Genomic DNA, 23,636 nt, shown 5'->3' on the forward strand with positions numbered 1-23,636 from the left:
ACTGGTAAGTACTTTTTGAACCCTTCAATGCAAAGTAAATGAACCTTTTCCTGGGGGAAAGGTAAAGCACAGAGTCAAAGGTAAGAATAGTTTCTCAACGAACCAGGACAGACCATGTTAGTTAAGCAAAGTCTAGGGGAGCTGAAGATCTTCTTTGCAGTTAAGTAAAAGTCTTGCAAAATGTTTTTTAGAAAGGTTTGTAAAAATAAAATCACTTGAAGGGGTACACGCTGAGAGGCTTGCGAGTGGCAAAGCTGCAAGCAACTTCTGCAAGGTTAACCAAGACAAGTCTCAACTGAGAACAAGTAAGGCTACACCACAAGAGGCAGGTCCTCTTTACAGTACCTTTGGTGGTTAGAAGAAATGGTTCCAGTTGTCTTCTGTTCCTGTACAGCTCTGCAGAGCCTCGTGTTCCTGGGCCTCAGTCGGTGCGGACAAGAGGGAGGACTTCTGGGGACTCCTGCACTCAATGGGAAGATCAGCACCAGCAGCAATGGGCCAACTTCAATTCAGCTGCACTTTGCAGTTTCAGCTCCTCACATTTGACAGCAAATAGCAATACTGTGGTTCTTGGATACCACTTCAGACTATCCTCGCATCTGGGGTCCAGCACTCTGTTGAGGTGGCTCAGGCTTGGTCAGTCCTGCTTCAGGGAAGTCTGAAGGATCTTCCTGGCGCTCGATTCAACCTAGCAGTGATCCGCTCGGTTTGGTGTTCCTCTCCCTGGCACTTCAGTTCCAGCAGCGGCAGTACAGCAAGCTCCAAGAGGATGTCCAAACGAGTTCACTTTGGGGTTGATCGGTCCCACCAACCCAAGGAGAGAAGTCATCCTTGCAGGGCTTCTCTAGTTGAAACGAATTTGGAGCTTCAGCACAGCAGCAGGGCATCACCGAGCAAACCAACGGTCCAGGAGTTGCAGCAGGTGTCTCTTCCAAGTTCTTCAGATTCCTTCATCCAGTGGTCGACTTTGCCTTCCAAGCCAAAAGCCTCAACTTTTATGCAGGTTTCTCTCATTCATTCCAGCCTAGCTGTCAATCAGACAGCCGGTGGCTGACCTTGGAGGCTGCAGCTGGCCAATCACTTATGGGTGCATTCCTGAAACCAAGGAGATTAAGTACAGGGAGTTTCGGTCACCTCCCTCACTTCCTGCCCCTGCCAGACATACTGGAGCCAGAGGCGGGCATCACTAGCAAATCCTGCCAAAGGCAAATGAACAAAGGGACCAAACCTGGTTTGACATGCAGAGTAAATCTCAAGAAGGACCCTTCCAACAAGAAATGGCAAAAAAAAGACAGCCATTTTGACAAAATGGGCACCCATGGTTGTCTTAGTGCAGCTTCAATTGCAGCCCATGTTAAAAATACCCAATGGTAGAAAAAAGTAAACCACTGCCGCAAGCCATTAACTGTAGAAAGGGTAACACAAATGTTACATGAGAAACCAGACAAAGGGTATACTAAGTAACCACTCCAGCACCCTATTGTAAGATAGTGTGTGCTGGGTTTAGAAAGCTACAAAACTTAAGTAAGTCAATTTCACTTCGCTGCTCTTGGAAACAGTAGTTTCACCAAGAGAAGATATTTAAACCTTTGGGAAATCTAAGAGACCTCCCTGTGCCACTGCACTGAAGGTGCTGTGTGACAATGCGAAGATGATGCCTATGGAGATTGGCAAACTCCAAAATCAAAAGAAACGGAGTCTAAATCACATAAAAATAGATGAGCGTGGGAACAGGGCCTCACTCTCTCCAGGTTAGAGATAAAAAGTCCTAAAGTTTAGCAAAAAGAGCTGGGGTTTCTAAGGTACAGGGGAATTAGCACATTCCTGAGAATTCTCCCCAACAGTGCACAACCCACAGATCAATCCACGCCCATGGATCGGAATTCATACAAAAGAATATCACAATCTACAAGCCAACTCGAACACTTAGATCCAGTGACGACATCCTCTTAGAACCTAAACCACAGACAAGGAAAAAAAAACTTGGTGGATTCTTTTGCATCACCCTAAAACGTTGGAACTCTCTCCCCAGAGGAATACGAACTATGGGTTACATGTCTTTATAACGTAATTTTATAACGAATGCACGTATACGAAAAATGGTTCAATGACAAACATAATTATTATTTATTTATTTATATATTTGTATAGCGCTGCAGCCCGCAGGCATCAGAGCGCTTCACAAAAAGACAGACCAGAGTATAGAAACGGGACTGGCCAAAGGCCACATGTATCAGACATATGGAACAGAGTTAGGCTAGCTGGCTAACGGAAGTAGGGATCTTATTTAAAGAGAAGTGTCTTGAGTTGCTTCCTGAAGAGTAGATGGCTAGTTTCCAATCTCAGCACAGGAGGGAGTTTATTCCATATGAGGACTGCCTTGGTCATGAATGCCCTACCTAATCCTTTAGCTTTTTTAGTAGGAATAACTCGCAGGAGGCCAGATTTGTTAGACCTCAAGTGGCAATGTGATTCGTACCACACAAATTGCTTTTTTAGGTAAATCGGTGCTTTTCCATATAAGCATCGGTGTACTAGGGGAATGGCTTTAAATGTGATGCGATCCTCGATCGCCAGCCAATTAAGTCCTTTCTGTCGTTTGTGATGTGTTCTCTCTTGGGTTTATTGGTGAGTGTTCTGACTGCGTTATTTTGCACCACTTGGCATCGTTTTAAACATTTACTGCTTGCGCAGTAAGGAAAGGAGTAAGGAATTTCCGTAATCAAACCGGGAGAGAATTGTGGCTCTTGCTATTGTAGTACTGTTTTGTGAGCTCAACAGGGGTCTAATTTTTTTCAATAGTTTCTGATAATATTGACAATTCCTTTTGAGGTACGCAGTGTGGGCTTCTGCTCCCAAGGATGCCTGAAGATAGACGCCTAGTGTTTTAACTTTTTCTGCTATAGCCATCTGTGTCTCTTTGATCTTGAATTTGGTGCATTGAGGACTAAGTTTTTTCCTAGCATAAGGAGAACCGAAGATCACAAGTTCCGTTTTAGAGGCATTTAAGCACATCCAATTGTCCTTCATCCAACTCTCGATGATATTATAGATTCTCGAGAGTTTTTCGCTGTCCTGTTCGTAGTTACCATTAAGTTCGAACACTAATTGGGTGTCGTCGGCAAAGTTGGTGAAAAATATACCGAGTTGGGACAGAAGTGAGCATAGGCATTGCATGTATAAATTAAACAGTAGAGGGGAGAAACTTGCGCCCTGTGGGACTCCACAATTAACTGGTTTTGGTTTAGAAGAGTGTTTGTCCCAGACGATCTTAGATTGCCTATCCTGCAGAATTATTCCCCCCCCCCAAACCATTGTTTCCCATCCTAAAGCCCCACCCCCAACCGTTCCCCCACAATATTGACCCCTTTTTACCCCACCTCCACATATATGTTCGTTATGGTTTGTCATTGTAAAATTTTCGGTATATGTGCAAGTCTACATAACATTTTCATTATAAAGACTGGATACCGAACTATGAGGGACCACCTAAAATTCAGAAAACTTCTAAAAACCTGGCTCTTCAGCTCCAAATGGGATGGAAACGACTAAACATTCACGCACCATGACACGAACACACAACAGAGAAGGAGTGGCGAGTAGGTCGAAGTGGAGGACGGGGGGAAGGGAGGAGAGGGATAGGCATCTGACTGGGAAGGGTGGTTTTGAGACCTGAAGTGTACTCATACTGATAGAGGGCCAAATGTGGAAACAGGGGAGGAAGAGGTATCACACTTAATTGGACCTCCAAGGATGCGAAACTCTTCACACAAAGGAACAGATCTGGATGCAGAAACCAGACAGACCATGGGCTGACCACGGGGCAAAGGGAACGCACTACCCCTGGAGGAACTCATGGGGGCAGTAATGGCTATACGCTAGAATGATCGGCAGGGGAAGGGATATGGATCGTATTTAGTCAGAAAAGCAGAGGTAGGAAGTGTACTTCCAATAACAAAGGTACTAAAAACTCAGCCTTCTGCATACACCTCTCAAACTCAGAACTAAACACCACCATACCTCTACAGCACCACAAACCGCATGTACTTCACAACACCACAACAACGAAACAAAGCACACAATCTTGCCCAACACTACATGTCGGCCACCAACCGATAATCACACCTCTGCTCAGTGAACAGTGTATCCAAACTGAAGCTGCCAACAGCACAGCTCTCTTGCGGTATAAGAACCTTTAACAGAACATAACACTGCTGTTTTGTGCACATACACTGGTTCCATCATGTGCTATCAGTACCTAAAAGTATTTCTTTTAGCCTGATAGTTTGTGTGACTTTAACACAGTGGATAGGTGTTCACTATACCAGTGTTGGCGGTTCCCTTTGGCTAACTGTGTGGGCTAACTGACCTGACCTAAAGCCCTCCTTACCCCCTAAAGTCGAGTCCGACTGCTCTGCCATGCTACTACTGGTTTGGTTGTTCTTCAATGAGAGGGCTGTGCAAAGGTCTCCCTGGCGCACAAAGCAGAGGTGTAGAGGGCCTAGGGTGGATGGACAATGGCGTGGCCATGGATACGGGTGCATATGCAGAACACTGCGTGGCTCAAAACGGATGTGGATTGCCAGGGCTCTGCCAGGGCATAGTTACAGATTGTCAGAGTGGCTCCTTATGCGCACATATTGGCAGTGCTCTGCAGGGTGGATGGCTCTGCGCGGGCAGGAGGGGGGGGGGTTTACAAAGCTACACGACAGTAGATAGGTGTGCATTGGCAGGGCTCTGCTATCTGACGTGCCACCTGGATTTAAAAAACAAAGTGTTCTTTTGTGAACGAAGAAATAAAAGGCATGGAGGAGGGACTGAAAATAAATAAATAAACCCTACTTCCGTCCTGGCAGCCAGTCACTGCCGCCTCAGCAATAGCGTTCCTCTTGCCAGTCGCCTTTGAAGCCACCTTAGCTGGGTTCCGGCATCTCTCGAAGGCAGATGGCGAGGTGTGTGGGGGGAGCAGGTGGGGGGGTGAGGCCATGGCCGGCTGAAGGCGACAAACGTCCCATTTCAGAACGCTGCGTGCAGTCCACGGCCGCACCCCCCCCCCGCCCCATCGCTGGGTCTATTTCGCAATGATGCTCCACAGCGGGCTTGAAACAAGTACACGCAAAATACCCCCGTTTCAATGTATGTGGGAGGCCTTTTTTTCTGAGAATTATACACCAGCTTCGTTCTCTATTAGTTCTAGAATTCACTAATGACGCCTCAGCAGTAAATGTAAAACATGCCGTCAAAGTACCACATAGCGCAGGCGCAACAGTGTGAATTCAATGAGGGGTATATGACATCACGTGCTTGCATCTGGAAAGTTATCTGCTGCCCACGCAGTGCATTGGTTAAAAAAAAAAAATACAGAACTCGGATTTTAAGTTGTCATCTGTGGTCGAAGTGAGCGGGAGCGGTGCTCCTCTACTTTTTTAAATTACCTTTTACAGCTCCTATACTTTTATTTTAAAAAGAAACCGTTCCGGAATGGTTTCATTTTAAAATAAAAGTGTAGGAAGAAGTTGAAACCCTCACTTTGTGCAATGCACTCAACGTCCCCCTTAAACAGCAGGTGCAAGTGTTTGGGGGTGTGTATTGTGTGTGGGGGAGGGTGTGGCTATGGGGTTTGTGGCGAGTGGGTGCAGGCCAGCAGGGTACATAGTTCCACTACTTCTTTTCGTACACTGAGACCTCTGAGTGTCATGACTTCTCACTTTACATTTTAGAGGGTACATTCACGCGATGATGCCCTGAAGCATCACACTTGCTTATCATGTAATGTGCACAGTGTGCTCATGCTCTGCAGGGCCACGCATTTCATCATAAACTGCTATCCTTAGTATTTTGTGCTCAGAAAATGTACACCGAGGAACCCAATATCACATGCTATGAAAAACGGGGGCTTCTTAGCACTGTAAGGAGGGGTAGAAAGCCGCGCCCAAGAATCACTCCGCCCTTCAGCGGGCGGCGCACCAGCTTTGGTTCGCCATAGGCTGCTTTTTTCCAAGTTAATCGCGGGAAGCTGGAACAAACTATCGCGAACAGTGAAAAATAGTGCAATAACTCACCAGAAGCAAAGGCACACCGCCACCAGGTCCTGGCCGGGGGGAATTAGCAACGAATAGCCAGCAAGAAAATACAGGTGCAGTTAAACGACAAAGGAGGGCAGTGGAGCTCGGCTCCCTCTCAATTCAAATGCGTGAAAGGCACTGAGGTACTCCCTAGTTTGGAGGGGCGGGGGCACATGCTAACCCAACTGGTCGGGGCATACATGTTTACCAGTGCGGGAGCGTCTTCAGACACAGGGCTGGAGTGACTGGACGAGTAGAACGTGCATGGCCCATTCCATTCGGGAGATGCGAGTTCAGTCCTGGCTTTCACTCTGCAGTTCCAGATTACCCCATTATATACAGGATTATAGGTTAAGGAATGTAACATTAAAACCAATGTCGGACAGGACTTTCGCCTCGGGACTTGGATGGGGCATGTATAATGGTATAGCTCAGCTCCTCGTGCACTGTGCGCTTCTGCTGGGAAAGGATTACATCATGGGGCAATTGCTGGCACCCACATGTTAAATTCATCTTTTTATTCTCGTCCCAAACACGTGCGTACCCAGAAGAATTAATGCTCTGCAGGATAAAAAGCCTGTAGTCATTCTTTTCAAAAACACAAGGAAAATTACTTGTTCAGTAAAAAAAATACTCTTCTACACACGTGGCTACATTTTAGGAGACTGTGGGAAGCCACATTCTTACGGTCTTCGCGCAAGTATTGTATTGGCCTATTTATATAGCGCTCTTTCCCCTTTTCTATGGCCTCAATGCGCTTTGTGGTTGGAACGCCCTCAGTGTTTTAGGCTCTTCGTTGCTCCGCTCTAGTGAGTTCATTTTCATGTGGATGAATCAGGATTAACAGGAAACGGGGTCGTTAGCTTTCAGCACAGGCCCATGCACTCTATTCTCTCTTTTATTTTCAAATACATGCATGCAAATGCCATTGGGTAACGGTTACCATGTTGGAGAGCTGCTGCACTTCAGCGAGGGCGCTCAGAATTTCTCGGTCGAAGTCCATGGCTTTAACCCAGGCGTTGTGAGCCACGGTCACCAAACCATCACAGCCGGGAGCACCGCATTTCCTCTCTCCCCCGGCTGTCCTGCAGGTCAGGCCGCCGCACTTTGCATCGGCACACGAAACTCCAGGCGGGGTTCCGCAAGTCTGCAAAGGAAAAGAATGCACGTTAGTCAGAAAAGAAAACTGGACATTAATAAGATGGCGAAGGTTTGCCAAAATGGAGTGCAGAATGAAAAGTGCTGCTATGTGGGGTGGGGAGGACAGGGCCGGTAACTGCTGGCAAACCCGAGTGAAGGGTGGGCAACGCGAGGGACCAGTCCTCCCCGGGGCTCCCTCCAGGCTGCGAATGGGAAAATGGGGCAGTGGTGTCACGCATGTGCCCAATTCCCATTTTAAAAAAACGAAAGACGGCTATGATGCTGAATGGAAAAGTCACTAACACCCTCATTGTGAACTAGGCAGCCAGGAAATGGAGGCATACGTGCCAGGACTAGTGCATGCATGCCTACTACCGGTGCCCCACTGTCGTGCTGGCATGATACCGAGGAGGGGCAAGTGGCGCAGGAGAGATTTCCACCGAGTTCCCCTCCTGCGGCTTGCGCGAGGATTCTCCGATTTATTTTTTTTACACTGCTGGAAAGGTTCATGCGGGTGGGAAATGAATCGAGTCCTATGTACTCGGCCTCCGTCGGGTTTGCTCTCGATCAAACCCAGGCTATGCCACAGGAATGCAGACGTAAATGCTGCCCGCAGCGCGTTTGCAGACGGCGTTTACATTTTCATGAGACAACAGGAAAATGAAAAAAGTAAACGCGAGTTTGTCTACCTTTTACTAGTCGTTCCTTCTCCCCTCTGCATAGTGAATGTTTAAAATGGCATGCAGGGGGCTTCACAGCACATAAGCCACGCAGAAGATCGTGCAGGGAAGTAGCAGTTACCTGCCCAAACAAACTGCTCCAGCATGGAAGGCTTGACCTAGCAAAGGAGGAAAGGCAGGCAGCAGAGAAGGAGAATTCACAAAGCCTTGACTGGAGCAGAAAGCTGGGGGCAAAGGGTCGGATGGCTAACCCCACCAGTTAGTAGGACTACCACCAAGCCTAGATCACCCATGGGAAGCGATTAAGAGCACCCAGTGACCTACGCCAGCCTAAACCAGTTTGAACCAACATGGCGGCTGCCAGGTAGGCTCATAAAGGGCCTACGTTGTCAGAACAGCCATCTTGAGCTTTCCTCATGGTTGCCCTGAACAAAGGGAGCCCTAAAATACAAAATGGCAGAATGCTGGACTTAAGAAAAATGCACTGGTGCCCCCAAAAGGGGCTTCTAAAATGTTACACTGGGCGACCCATGCAGTAAACTGGCTTGCACCACTGATGATGCCAAAATGAAAGTCAGGCGTCACCAACCTACTTCCCAAAACCAGTGTAGGGAGATATGCCAATGATGTGTTATTTGCTTTAATCCAAAGCGCTTTACAGAGCACATATTTACATACAATATCACCCAACCGAAATTGGTGCTCATTTATCGACCTCGGAAGGATGAAAGACTGGGTTGGCCTTGCCGGGATTCAAACCTGCGACCAACAGATCACGGTCAGATCGCGGCAGCGAGCGCTCAACCCGCTGAGCTATCTTACCGGCTATCACCCTAGGGCAAAAAAGGGGTACCTGAGAGGCACCCCTGGGACTGACCGCCTTAGGAGAGACCCATTACCCTATACCTCAAGTAAGGTAAAAAGGGTTAAAAGGGAGAAATCGGAAATTCACCTGGCTGCCAAAAAGAAGTGGTAAAAAAATAAATAAAACTAAATAAAATGGAGAAAAGAAAGCAAAATGTTGAGTGGTTCTAGAACTGCAAAAATATGAATTTAGTCTTAAAGCGTATACTTGTTTAGCTGGGTTCATGCTTTACTGCATTGCTCTCTTCACTTTCATCGCTTTACTTGGTTGTACTACGTTTATTGTGTTTCAGTGTAAACTTACAGATTACCAACTGTACGTTTGTAAGTGTGTTGCATAATTTAAGATTTTAACTTTTTTGTAAGCTTATTAGTAATTTAGGGCTTACATTAGTATATTTGTATTTACTTTGGTGGGGACTAATATTGGATGCTTTTGATGTGTTCAACTGTCCTTGCACACCACCCCTATAGCTCCTGGAGTCTGCCTTACTCCTCAGCTCACATTCCCTTGACCGAGTTTGTCTAGACGGTCAATACATGTGTTTAAGTACTAGGTTGGCCTTTCAGAACCGCCAAAGAAGGCTGGTTCTGAAAATCCAGCTCAGAGATCAACACCTCAAAGGTGTTATCCCAAGGACACCAACAAACAAAGAATACATGACAACTGTTAAGCAGATTTTCCTCGGAGTGAAATTCTCCCCACTTTGCGAGTCCCCCAGCATTTTAGTTGGACTATTGGATTTTTTTTGATCGATTCTTCTGAGTGGGAACCTTTTCCCCCCTCTTACTCACCCCCTTTTACGCTGACCCTGGGAACCCCGTTTACCTCTTTATGGTACTTTTTTAATGGAGTTTTGGTTTCCTCCAAAGTTTCTGGCATCTACCTTTTCCTATTGCAGTATGAATCACTTTTTCTGTGCACTGCTGCTGGGAGTTCCTAGAGCTCCCATTTTTATTTTACCTATGATAACACAATATTACCAGGGCAGAGGGACATTTTTGTCCCACCTGTATTTTATTGTGAGATCAGCACACTCCACCTTAAGTGGAGTGCAGAGGGCAAACAATGTCTCCCTTTTCTTGCCTCTCCAGTAACTCTTTGGTTACTGTGACAAGACCATCTGACGGGATAATGGCAGTGCAGCTTTTAAAACCTCTTTTTGTGGACTTTTGTCACAGGCTGTCTTCACAGCTGCTAGAAGGGACAGATGGGACAACATTTGCCTAAAATGGTGGTTGTACTTTAAGCCCCATTTGACAACTTGTGCTTAATTCAGCCTTCTTCTACCTAACTGGGTAGGGGAGGTCTTGATGTTTTTTTTGTCTTTGGCGGGCTTTCCTTGGAAAGCCCGCAAAGACTCAGTGACTGAGGACAGGAAGCGGGGGTGATTGATGCACTTAGCCAGTGTTCCTGGATAAATCTGATGGTACTGGAGCTGAAACTCAGTCGACCACTGGAACCAAGATTCTGACAAAGAAAATGGACATCTGCAGCCACTTCCAGCGACCGCCAGAGCCGTCCGAGTGTCCTGACCTCAATATCTGTGGGACAGGGAAGCTCTGAGGAGGATGACCCCCCCCCCCCCTTGGACTGGTGGTCCTAACCAGTCCCAAGCCGAACTACATTTTGCACCCTCCCTAGAAGAGCTGCAACCTCCACAGCCTGCAATTCGCCAATGCCTGGGGTTTTGTACCATTTTGCGGTGCAACGTCTTCTGAAGCACAATTTCACCTGAAACTTTGTCAGCATTCCTCTTGAACTTCAGATACTGTACCCTGCTCTGTAAAGTCTCCTCTGCCAAGATGAGGGTCGAGAACCAGAGCAAAGTACCACACAACAACCGTTCTTCACCCGAGCCTTAAAAAGGGTACCAATGATTCAGTCCTGCAAAGATCCTCTGCTGGGCATTAGACTACACGAAAGCAACTGCCAGATCCACTCCAAGGTCTTCATTCCTGTTGCCAAGAATGAAAATCCTGAACCATGGTCTGCTGTCGCCTGACCTTGGGGCCTGTCCTGCTGCATCAGTTTCTTTGCTTAAAAAGTACTGTTCTGTTCCTAGTTACTGACCTGGAGTATTGCTTTGTTGATCCTGTGCTTCTGGAGGGTGCAGATCGCTGGATCTTGCACCTTTACAGGGCCTCCCTAGAGCTACATCAGGGTGGACAACCCATTGTGCTCTACCTTGCCATAGGACACAAGTTCTGGGGGCAATTCGGCGACGGAACCTCCCAATTTATTTGCCCTGTGACACCCAACTGATACCAACCTGCAAAACATAAGAGTTCCTGCAGTACTCTGCTTCCTCGATCCCTGAACTCTGCTTTGTTGCCTGGTCTTCCTCAGCTCCTGGTCACTGGAGCCCCAGTTCCCCCTCGGACTTTGTGAGACTCATCTAAGGTAGGGTTGGAATTTCTAAGATAGGGTAAGCTGAAGTTATCAAACGTTATCAAAGTTTAAATACGTTTGCATATATGTTTCAGGAGGTTTAACTATTTGATTGGTTACCATTATTGCTATTCTGAAGTATTTCACTATGAATATTGCAACAATTCTATTATATTATTGTTTCATAGTACTTACCTTACTTCAATGCTACAAGCCTTAGTATATATGAAATACATACCTATTTTTTAAAATATAACTCCAAGTGTGTAAGAGTTTCCTTGAACTAAGTTTATGCTCTGGGTTTTGTGTGCCTGACTACAGCCCTCCTCCCTCTTAGACTAAGCCTGGCTGCTCGCGCACAGCTACCAAACCTTTGGGTAGTTCAGGCTAAAGCCAAGGGGTGCAACCCCGTTCATCCAAGGTGAGCTTTCTAAAGTTTTGTCACAGACAGGACTTTGGCCAACCCGCCCAACCCCCCCCCCCTCCCCCCCCCAACAACAATCCATAACATTCCTCGGCTCTGCATGATTTGAGAGCCAGGGTGCTTATTGGGTGCAGAGTAAGCCTGAGTCTCTGGCCATAAATCCAACTCAAATGAGTTGAATTTGGGTCAACTAAGTGCCAGGCACTATTCTACGATGAGGCTGGTCTCTCGGAAACCTCTGAAATTGATGGTTCTGAAACTGTATCTATTGCAAAAGCCAAACATTGGGGATCCTCTGCTTTCGACCATATCACCATGGGTGACTTTCATTGGCGCCTTCCTCCCTTGCAATGGTGGGACATGTCTCGGGACCCTCATGTGGACTGAGCATTCACCGACCATGCCTCTGCTGCCAGGAACACGTTGGAGTTTGACACACTGCAATTCTTCAGCTTGTGACCCATGCACATTGTTGGCTGCACCAGCTGCTGTCCATCCTGAATTGCTGCCTGCCTAGAGCCGGATTTCTGCCACCACCTTGAGCTAAGCCTGCCTGACTGAGGTTTCTTTGCCACTTAGTCTGTCTCGTGGGTGATCCCTCCTCATTTTGGGAGTCACTGGTGCTGCTCTTAGGTCATTTTCCCTGTGCTGCTAGAAGCATTGATTAACTGGAGATCGGAACTGGTGCTGACTAACTGGGCCTAAACTAGACAACTACTTCAGCCGCTGCACCTCAGACCCTGGACCTTAACCAACGGAATCAGTGACAGAGGTAGGTGGCCCCAGCAATTCTGAGTTCCCAAAGGGTTTTTATTTTTGAAAATCTCAGTTAGGGAGGCAAGTGTGCCTAGAACTACTTGTGCCCCCCTCTCAACCCTAAAAGCCTTATATGAGCCCAAAGGCCCTCTCTAGTACCACCCCTACCTGGTTGTGCTTGGTGGTGTTCTACCCTAGGATTCGCCCCTGCTGAGAGACTGCTGTTATAGTGGAATTTGGAATGTACCTCTAATTTTGTTTACCAGATTTCTTCAAGAAGTGCTTGGCTTTGGCACACTTGCACAGGGGAAACTAGGACTTCCGACCTCCCGAGCAGGTACTTACCGGAAACATTGACCGAGACATTGAACAGCTTACTTACCTATAGGGAAGGACTACTCAAATGAGCTTCTCAACTTAGTTATAAGGCAGGGTAATATATTGCTTTCATTATTTTCTCGTGCCACTTTGTTTGCACAGTTTTGCATTCTTTTATTGAATTGCTTTTGATTGCGTTGGAGAATAAAGGGTTTTGTAGCCTTTTAGAGAGGTTTCTATATAGTTAACTGTAAAAAGGAGCGTTATAGTTTATGGTATGCTTCAGTTTTACCTGCATGTGAGTACAGCCTAAACCTTATGTTTACTTCTGTGTGCTGCATCATTGCTTGGCTGTCTCTATGTGTAGTTAACTCACACACCAGCAAAGTCTGCCTTACTGCTTTGCCTATGCTATTTTGTGAGAGTTACGCTAGACCCAGTATCTGAAACCTAGTTGGTGAACAAGGTTACCTCTCAGAACCCTCCCACTGGGTTGATTCTGAAAAACTCTCCTCAAAAAGTGACATCACAGTGAATAACATTTCCACTTCTTTTCATGAAGGAGAAATATGTACAGACAGTCCACCGGTCCCCGTGGGGATATTACTACCGTTCCCCGGGTGATTTAATGAGAATCCAGAGATCATCATAGGAGAGAAGGTCATTAGAGAGAAATCTTGAAGCTGGATAGAAGTACAGTACAGTACAGTATTCCCATTTTCTGTAAGAGGTAGGTTGACCAGTTTCCTGCACTTAATCCCTGCTAACCAACTGACTTAAGCTGGGGAAGTGGACGTTTTAACAACTGGCAGCAGTCCTTTGATATGGCAATCATGTATACTAGAAGGGTTAATGTCCCCTTCTGAAGCAGGTAATTAGAGTACATGTTGAGAAACATAATAGATACTTCCTGGTTGTAGCGCGAGATGCTTCCCCCCCCCTGCTGTAGCGCAAGATTCTTCCCACGGCTGTAGCGCGAGATGCAAAGTTTGTTCCTACCACTTTGGCATGTGTCCCTGTGCTTTTTTGACTTTTCAATCCTTGTCAACCCGAGAAAGGGAGTTACAGTTGTGTTCATATTTGGTGATGGCGACTGGTGCAGTTGCCAGAACCATGATGTGTTTGTGATCTAGTCTGGATTCAAAGTCTGAACACACCATGGAAAATCCAGGAACAAGCATGGTTTTTGGTGATAGAACAACTGATCAAGAAAAATAATTCAAATACTGTACCTTCTCTGAAACAGCGGAAAGGTCCAGGCTCTGGAGTTTGCCCCCAAGCTCATCCAAAAGCCTGGCCTGCTCCTCTTGTTCTTCCCTGAAGCCAGCCTGTTTCTCAGCTACAATCCCTTCCACCTCCTGTCGCAGAGCAGCAGATTGTTGCACAAAGCTGCCTGGGTCCACAGTGGATGCATTTGCCTTCTCTTCTGCCTCCTGTGACATCTGGTAATACTTGTTGATGCTGTCCAGTGCACCTACAAAAAGAAAAATAACAAAGTAAGGCATTGTAAAACGCCAGTCGATTACAGCCGCCAACACATTATTGTGCTCAATGTTACTGATTTAAGAGGTCGAACAGCAAACTGTTAGAAGGATTTTCCTTGGGCACAATGTCCAGGGACCCAGGTACCTCCACCTCATGCGATTCACACAGTGTCCTTTTGAGTATAGCAGCCTCTCGAGGGGCACGGGGGCAGAGTAACCTAGGCATAACTCTCAGGAGGGGAGCAGGGTGGTCCAAAAGGTACAGCAATTACTTTGATGCACAATAAAAGGATTGTGTACAGAATATATTCTTAGAGAAATGTCATCATTATACGGGTAAGGGGAAGAACACTAGAGTTGCAGGTGAGCAGAACTACGCGTTAAGATGGATTTTCAGAATAGGCGCTGTGGGCAGCTTGAGTGGGAAATGGGGCAATACACTCATGTCGAGACAAACTAGCTGTGTAGTGTGACTAAACAGCAAGGCTTTGAGTTAGGAGAGTGGTGAAGGGTTCAGTTAAGCACACACAGCACTAAATTATAAGCTTGGCAGAATGTATAAAAATACAATTATTTGTTTGGGCTTCGTTTAGACAAACACTTAAAATCACAGGTAAGGAAAACCCTAAAACATTCACTGTTATATGCACAATCGCTTTTGGGGCGTTATGCCAAGAAGATCAGAATACAGTCAAATCTGTTTCAGATGCTGTAGGATAGGAAAGCAAGCGAATAAAAGAACCAGGTAAATAACCATTCATTAGAGAATTCAAATGTGAATAAAGAAGTTTAAAAAACACAATGTAAACGCTTAAAGTATAAGGAACTAAACCTTAAAGCCCTTCCTTGCTAGAAAATAGGGGGCCTAGTTCCCTAGAGTCAGAGGTCCCAATGCAGTTCTCTTCAGAAGGCTGGGTGTATTTTTAAGTGTCTGAAAAAGTGCTGGCAGAGCCAACAGGCCGTTTTTTTAAGGGTTTCAAAGTTAGAAAACAATTGAAGTTCTTAGCATACCCTCTCAAATCCATCCACCTTAGGGAAAGCCCAGGGGAGCATCCTTGACCAGAACTCCACCAATAATGGTCAAGCTATGGCAAGGGCTTGATGTCAATTAAAACCTATGGCAGCAGAGGGCAGGGAACAGGAATGTTTACTCACCCCCTCTGTACGCCGACTCACTCAGGGACCACCATAGAAGTGCCTGAAATCACTAGCCCCCTTTATTCATGACTTGTTACCATTGTGGGCGGTTCTGGAGTCTCGGGTGCAGATGTCACGTTCGGCTTCTGGTCTTGGATCCAGCTAGTCGATGGTTCCGTGCTGCGATAGATCGATTCAGGAAACTGGGCAGGTGCACACCTCTACTAGACTGAAAGGACCACAACTCCACCGGCAACCTCAAAGGATGCCCAGGACACTATGATGGTGGCGATCCCTGGTGGCCACTTGTTAGGCAAGATTGTTTGCAGTACCCTTTGGGTGCACTACAACAACCCAGAACTCCTGGCAATAGGAACCCAACCTTTGGTATAAGCTTGTACTTCACAGGTTGGTAACGCGCTGAGCAGCCAGGCTTATCTCAAGAAGGGTCAATGTGAGTTTTAGGGGAGTTGCACAGAGATTCACAGTGACAAGTATTCAAATAAAAAGTTACACACAATGTTTCCTGCATAAACAATTATTAATGTATCAGTCAGTTAGAATAAGCCTTCTTCAGAAGGGAGCAATATAAAAGCAACACACAAATACACTCCCAAACTACACACTTAGTTTCTAAATCAGAAAAGACCCTTTTGCGATGGCCCACAGTCACAGCCTACACCCTCAGGTGACTTCAATAGCTAGGGTGCTGGGGACATCAATATCTTACTGTAGCATTTAGAACATTCTTAGGAATTGGTCAAAGGAAAAGGTTATTATAACAAACAAGAGATCACAAATATCCTTAAGCAGGCAAACACTTTTGGATCCTCTAAGCAGAGTCATTCAGTATTACAGGTTAAGCCAAAGTCAATGGGCAATAGTCTATATGAGCTGACGCACCTCTGGTAGGTAAGTAGAAAAGTCTTTGCACAATGTTTTAGAAGTCTTTGAAGAAAAGAAGAATCGATGTAGGGCCACAAGCTGTTTAGACGTGGGAGTAGAAGAAGATGCAAGCAACTCTACAATGAGAGGCAAGTTCTCTCAGACTTTACAGTACCTTTAGAATGAAGAAAAAGTGCAGCAGATGACGTCTGTTCCTGTGCAGCTCTGCAGATCTCACTATTCCTCGGCCTCAGTCTTGGGGATAAGAGGGAGGACGTCTGGGGACTCCTGCACTGGGATGGTCAACGCTCACAACTGGCAAACTTCAAACAAGTGGCACTTGGTGTTTCAGCTCCTTGCAACTACCGCAAATAGCAACACAGCGGTTCCTGGCTCCCGAGATGGACTTTCCTTGCTTCTGGGGTCCTGCACTCTGTTGAGGGGGCTCAGGCTCGGTCAGTCTTGCTTCCAGGGAGTCAGGAGGATCTCCCTGGAGCTCTTGGCTAACTTAAAAGCAACGCACACAATCTGTTCCTCTCCCTGGTTATTCGGTTTCCAGCAGCAACTCCGTTCAAAGTCAACCAGCTCTGAGATGATGTCCAGATGGCTTACTTTGGAGTTGGTTGGTCCACCAACTCAAAAAGGGATAAGTCATCCTTGCAGGAGCTTCGCTGTCAATCTGAATTTGGAGTTTCAGCACAGCAGCAGGGCTTCACCAGGCAAAGCAATGGTCCAGGAGTTGCAGCAGGCGTCCACTTCATGTTCTTCAGATTCCTTCGTCCAGTGGTTGACTCTGCCTTCCAAGCCAAAAAGCCTCAACTTTTATTCAGGTTTCTCCCATTCATTCCAGCCTAGCTGTCAGTCACCCAGCAGTGTGGCTGTCCTTGCCGGACAGCCAGCAGGCCAATCACCACAGAGTGCATTTGGGTCTCCTAGGAGACTAAGCGCAGGGAGTTTCCGGCACCTCCCTCACTTCCTACTCCCGCCAGACACCCTGAAGCCAGAGGCAGGTTTCACTTTACTGCTCTGGGAAACAGTTTATCCCAGAGAAGATAATTAAACCTTTGGGAAATCTGAAAGACTTCCATGGGTCACTGCACTGAAGGTGCGGTGTGACAATGTAAAAGATGACTCCACAACCAAAAGAAACACAGAGTACACAATCACATTAAAATAAATGAGTGGGGAAAAGGGTCTCTCTCTCTCTCCAGGTTAAAAAAAAATAAAATAAAAAACCAAGCCCTCAAAATCCAGTTGATGGTAGTCCGTCTCCAAGGTAGAGGGAAGTAGCACATTTCTGAGGATTCTCCTTAACATCCAGCAATAACAGTCTAAAACAAGTTACCACCTATGATGGGCAAACAATATCAAAGTCAATGGGCTAGAAGAGTCTGCAGGGAGCCAGGACAGCGACAGTCAATGTGAAACAGTGTATGAAGCTGAGGCACTTCTTTGATAAAAGTCTTGCACACAGAGTTTGTAGAAAAAAAAAATCACTTGTAGGGTCACAAGCTGTTAAGGTTGTGAGAAACACAGTTGGAATCAACTCTAAAAGTAAGCCAGTGCAAATCCCAACTGAGAAAAGCACAGCTAAGAGACAATTGGGTAAGAACCCCAAGTCTAAACAGTACCTTTTGAAGAAGAGTGGTCCAGCTGGATTCTGTCTTGCTACGGCAAAGCAGACCCTGTGTTCCTGAGCCTCAGCCATGGGGACAAGAGAGGATATCTGGAGGGCTCCTGAGGTGGGACTTGGGAGGTCATCGGCAGAAACAGGTTCTTTTCGGTTCAGCGGCACTTTGCGGTTTCAGTACTTGGCAAATAGCACTGTTGCGGATCTCAGATACCAGTTGGGCTTCCTTCACTCCTTGGGTCCTGCACTTTGGTGAGGGGACACGAGCTCTGGTCGTCCTGCTTCTGGAGGGTCCTTAGGAGACTCCTGGATCTTCTAGCTGGATATCAATTACTCGACCCCTGGCACTGCTCTTGCAGCAATGAAGTACAGCCAGTCGGGGAAGATGGTCCAATGGTATTCGTCACTAGGTTAGTTGCTCCCACTAACCCAAGGGACAAAGTCGTCCCTTCCGGAGCTTCCATGTCAAATTGAATTGAAAAAAAGGAGTTTCAGCACAGCAGAGGGCTTCACCGGGCAATTCAAAGGTCCAGGAGTATGCAGCAAGCTTTGTTCATGGTTTCTTCATTGGGTGTTTCTCCCAGTAGTTGACTCTGCCTCTAGTCCCCAAACCCTCGCCTTTTAAGCAGGTTTCTCCCATTCATGCACAGCCTAGGCTGTCAGTCACAGCAGGGTGGTTGTCCTGAAAGGACAGCAAGCCAGCCAATCAGGACTTTGCATTCAGGCATTCCTAGAGACAAAGGACAGGGTAGTTTCAGGACTCTTTCACATCATGTCCTTCTAGATACACTGGAGCCAGAGGCGGGCTTCAGGGCTGAAGCAAGCCAAAGGCAAGACAAAAAAAGGGCTCGAATCCGTTTCGATGCACAGTAAAGCCCAAGAAATACCTCACAAACAGAAAATGGTGAAAAAAAAAAGACCGGGGCCAATTTGATGAAATGGTCGCCCATGGGTGCTGTACTGCAGCCGAGGATTCAGCCTGTGGTAGGACAGCATAATTATATGAAAATTAAACCACTTCCACCAGCCATTTAAAGTAGCGAGGGTAACAAAAATGTTACATGAGAATGTATGGTAAGGGGCTACTAGGTAACCCCCCCCCAGCACTCCACATAAGATGGTGTGTGCTGGGCACCTACAAAGAGAAGAGGTAAGTAAAGTCAATTTCACTTTACTATTCTCCTGGGAACAGTAGTTCACACAAGAAAAGTTATTTAAACCTCATCAGAAATCTAAAGGATTTCTCTGTGACACTGCACTGAGGGTGCGGTGTGTCACCATACAAAAAAATCTGATGCCTATGTAGTAGCAAAAGAGCTGGGGGTCTCTAACATGGGAGGAATTTAGCGCTGACATGAAGTGCGCTACAACAACAATGACCTCCTGGCAATAGAGACCCAACCTTTGGTATAAGTCAGAACTACACAGGTTGGTAGTGTGGCGGAGCAGCCAGACTTATCTCAAGAGGGGTCAATGTGAGCAGTAATGTGACAGAGTTTCACAGTAGCAGTTAATCAAATATACACTTACACTCATGGTTTCTTGATAAAACAATTTATTTCACAGTCAGTTGTAAAGCCTTCTTCAGAAGGCAGCAATATATGCCACTATTAAAATGCACTTCAAAACACACCCTTAGTTTCTGTAACTTCGATGATACCCATTGGGGGTGGCATACAGACACTTCCTACACCCTCAGGAGACTTAAATAGCTAGGACACAGTGGACATTGATTTATCACTAGTACATTTAGAGCAATACAGAGTTTGGTGTAAACGATTGAACAGAGGAATAAAACAAAGTTAACAAATAATTCAGAAACAAGTAAGTACTTTTGAAAACCTTCCAATGACAAATACATTTAAGCCTTTCCTGGTGAAAAAATACAGCACAGAGTCAAAGGTGAGAAGAGTCTCTGGAAGCCAGGACAGCCTATGTTAATTGCACAATGTCTAGGGGAGCCGAAGATCTTTTTTGCATGTAGGTAAAATGTCTTGCACAATGATTTTAGAAATGTATGTAGAAACTAGAACACTTGAAGGGCCACAAGCAGGGGGGGCTTGTGAGGGACAAAGCTTTAGCAACTCTGCAAGGTAACCAAGACAGGTCTCAACTGAGAGCAAGTAAGGCTAGTAAAGCTACACAACAAGAGGCAAGTGCTCTTAGACTGTACAGTACCTCTGGTTAGAAGAAATGGTTCCAGCTGGCTTCTGTTCCTGTACAGCTCTGCAGATCCTGTTGGTCCGGAGCCTCAGTCGTGGGGACAAGAGGGAGTACATCTGGGGACTCCTGCTCTGCAATGGGAAGGTCAGCGGCAGCAATGAGCAAACTTCAATTCAGCGGTTCTTCTGTGTTTCAGCTCCTCGCGTCTGACAGCCAATAGCAACACTGCAGTTCTCGGATACCACTTGAAACTTTCCTTGTTTCTGTGGTCCAGCACTCTTGAGGTGGCTCAGGCTGGGTCAGCCCTGCATCGGGAAAGTCCGGAGATTTTCCTAGTGTTCGGGTCCGATTTAAAAGCAACACACACAATCTGGTGTTCCGCTCCCTGGCCCTTCAGTTCCAGCAGCAACTGCAGTGGAAATGCAACCAGCTTCAAGAGTTATGTCCAGACGGGCTTACTTTTAAGTTGGTGGGACCAATAAACTCCAAGGGAGAAGTCGTCCTTGCAGGGCTTCTCTAGTCAAGGCAAATTCGGAGCTTCAGCACAGCAGCAGGGTTTCACCAGGCAAACCAATGGTCCAGGAGTTGCAGCAGGCTTCTCTTCCAAGTTCTTCTTCGGATTCCTTTGTCCAGTGGTCGACTCTGCCCTCCAGGCCAAAAAGCCTCGCCTTTTATGTAGGTTTCTCCCATTCATTACAGCCTAGCTGCTAATCTCACAGCAGGGTGGCTGTCCTTACCGGACAGCCAGCCCGGCAATCACCTTTGGGTGCATTCCTGTAATACTCCTCCATACTGGAGCCAGAGGCAGGCTTCACTCGTGAATCCCACCAAAGTCAAAATGAACAAAGGGACCAAACCTGGTTTGGCACGCGAGTACATTTCAAGAACGACCTTTCCGACGAGAAATGGTGAAAAAAGAAGACCAGAGCCATTTTGATGAAATGGGCACCCATGGGTGCCCTACTGTGGCTGCAAACACAGCCCGTGGTAAAAACACACATTGGTAGTAAAAAGTAAACCAGTGCCACCAGCCATTAATTGTATAAAGGGTAACATAAAAATGTTACATGAGAAACTAGACAAAGGGGATACTAAGTAACCCCTCCAGCACCCTATGGTAAGATAGTGTGTGCTGGGTCTAGAAAGTTACAAAATGTAAGTGAAGTCAATTTCCCTTCACTGCTCTTGGAAACAGTAGTTTCACCAAGAGAAGGTATTTAAACCCTTGGGACATCTACGAGACTTCCCTGTGCCACTGCATTGAAGGTGCGGTGTGACACAATGTAAAGATGATGCCCATGGAGTTTGTCAGACTCCAAAGTCAAACGAAACTGAGAATAAATCACATTAAAATTATATGAGAGATAAAAAGTCCTCAAGTCCAGCAAGAAGAGCTGTGGTCTCTAAAATAGAAGGGAATCAACACATTTCTGAGAATTCTCCCTAACAAGAGTAAAATCCAAGAAAGGCTTCATAAACAGAAAATGTCGAAAAAAAGACGACAGGGGCCATTTTGACAAAACGGACACCCATGGGTGCTGTACTGCAGCTGGGCGTTCAGCCTGCGGTAGAAAAGCACACTGGTAATAAAAATGTAACCACAGCCATTTAAAGTAGAGAGGGTAACAAAAAATGTTACATGAGAAAGTAGGATAAGGGGCTACTAAATAACCGCCCAGCACTCCACATAAGATGGTGTGAGCTGGACCTACAATGAGAAAAGGTAAGTAACATCAATTTTGCCTTACTTGTCTTGGGAACAGTAGTTCACCCAAGAAAAGGTATTTAAACCTTAAGAGAAATCTAAAGGATTTCTCAGGGACACTGCACTGAAGGTGTTGTGGGTCACTGTACAAAAGGCAAATGCCTATGGAGTTTGTTAGACTGCAAAAACAGCAAAAACAAAATCCAAATCAGGGAAAAACACATGAGAATGAGAAAAAGGTCCCACTCACTCAGGAGTTAAAATTGAAAAGTCCTATGTCCAGCCAAAGAGCTGGGGGTCTCCAAGGTTGGAGGGAATTAGCATAGAAATGAAAATTCTCCGTAAAACTTCCAACTATTTAATTCTGCCCTAACAGATAGTAAGATTAACAGATGAAACCAGGTCACTGGTGACATTTCAGAGTCTTTCGTTTTGTTTATTCAAATGCATTCTGCGTGTTGTGGTCTTGGGTCAGTACAATTGAAACAATGGGATAAAGTCAAAATTAAGTAAAAGCAAAACCCAGGACTTTAATAGGGTGCTCGGTCACATGGAGTCGCATCTGGTAACATTAAGAGTCTGACAATATACCAAGAAGCCATGCTGTAGAGAAGGACAATATACCAAGAAGCCATGCTGCAGAGGAGGGCAATATACCAAGAAGCCATGCTGCAGAGGAGGGCAATATACCAAGAAGCCATGCTGCAGAGAAGGACAATATACCAAGAAGCCATGCTGCAGAGGAGGACAATATACCAAGAAGCCATGCTGCAGAGGAGGACAATATACCATGAAGCCATGCTGTAGGAGGACAATATACCAAGAAGCAATGCTGTAAAGGACAATATACCAAGAAGCCATGATGCAGAGGAGGACAATATACCAAGAAGCCATGCTGTAGAGGAGGACGACAATATACTAAGAAGGCATGCTGCAGAGGACGACGACAATATACCAAGGAGGCATGCTATAGAGGAGGACAATATACCATGAAGCCATGTTGTAGAGGAGGAAAATATACCAAGAAGCCATGCTGCAGAGGAGGGCAATATACCAAGAAGCCATGCTGCAGAGGAGGGCAATATACCAAGAAGCCATGCTGCAGAGGAGGGCAATATACCAAGAAGCCATGCTGCAGAGGAGGGCAATATACCAAGAAGCCATGCTGCAGAGGAGGAGGACAATATACCAACCAGGAAGCCATGCTGCAGAGGAGGACAATATACCAACCAAGAAGCCATGCTGCAGAGGAGGACAATATACCAAGAAGCCATGCTGCAGAGAAGGACAATATAACAAGAAGCCATGCTGCAGAGGAGGACAATATAACAAGAAGCCATGCGGCAGAGGAGGACAATATACCAAGAAGCCATGATGCAGAGGAGGACAATATACCAAGAAGCCATGCTGTAGAGGACAATATACCAAGAAGCCATGATGCAGAGGAGGACAATATACCAAGAAGCCATGCTGTAGAGGAGGAGGACAATATACTAAGAAGGCATGCTGCAGAGGACGACGACAATATACCAAGGAGGCATGCTATAGAGGAGGACAATATACCAAGAAGCCATGTTGTAGAGGAGGAAAATATACAAAGAAGTCATGCTGTAGAGGAGGAGGACAATATACCAAGAAGCCATGCTGTAGAGGAGGAGGACAATATACCAAGAAGCCATGCTGTAGAGGAGGAGGACAATATACCGAGAAGCCATGCTGTAGAGGAGGACAATATACCAAGAAGCCATGCCGCAGAGGACGACAATATACCAAGAAGCCATGCCGCAGAGGAGGACAATATACCAAGAAGCCATGCCGCAGAGGAGGACAATATACCAAGAAGCCATGCTGCAGAGGAGGACAATATACCAAGAAGCCATGCCGCAGAGGAGGACAATATACCAAGAAGCCATGCTGCAGAGGAGGACAATATACCAAGAAGCCATTCTGCAGAGGAGGACAATATACCAAGAAGCCATGCTGCAGAGGAGGA

General features: G+C 46.2%; 1 protein-coding gene across 1 annotated transcript in view; it reads right to left on the reverse strand.

Annotated features, from left to right (window-relative positions):
* The window catches only part of LAMB1 (laminin subunit beta 1), a 373,674-nt gene that overhangs the window by 56,031 nt on the left and 294,007 nt on the right, over positions 1 to 23,636 (reverse strand). The window contains exons 26-27 of the mRNA XM_069629156.1: positions 13,872 to 14,113; positions 7,009 to 7,212 (exon numbers count right to left, since the gene is read on the reverse strand). Coding sequence (XP_069485257.1) covers positions 7,009 to 7,212; positions 13,872 to 14,113 — 446 coding nt within the window. The remainder of the gene's footprint in view (positions 1 to 7,008; positions 7,213 to 13,871; positions 14,114 to 23,636) is intronic.

This window comes from Ambystoma mexicanum, chromosome 12 (genome assembly GCF_040938575.1).
Source record: "Ambystoma mexicanum isolate Mex_15411 chromosome 12, UKY_AmexF1_1, whole genome shotgun sequence".
Lineage (NCBI taxonomy): Eukaryota > Metazoa > Chordata > Amphibia > Caudata > Ambystomatidae > Ambystoma > Ambystoma mexicanum.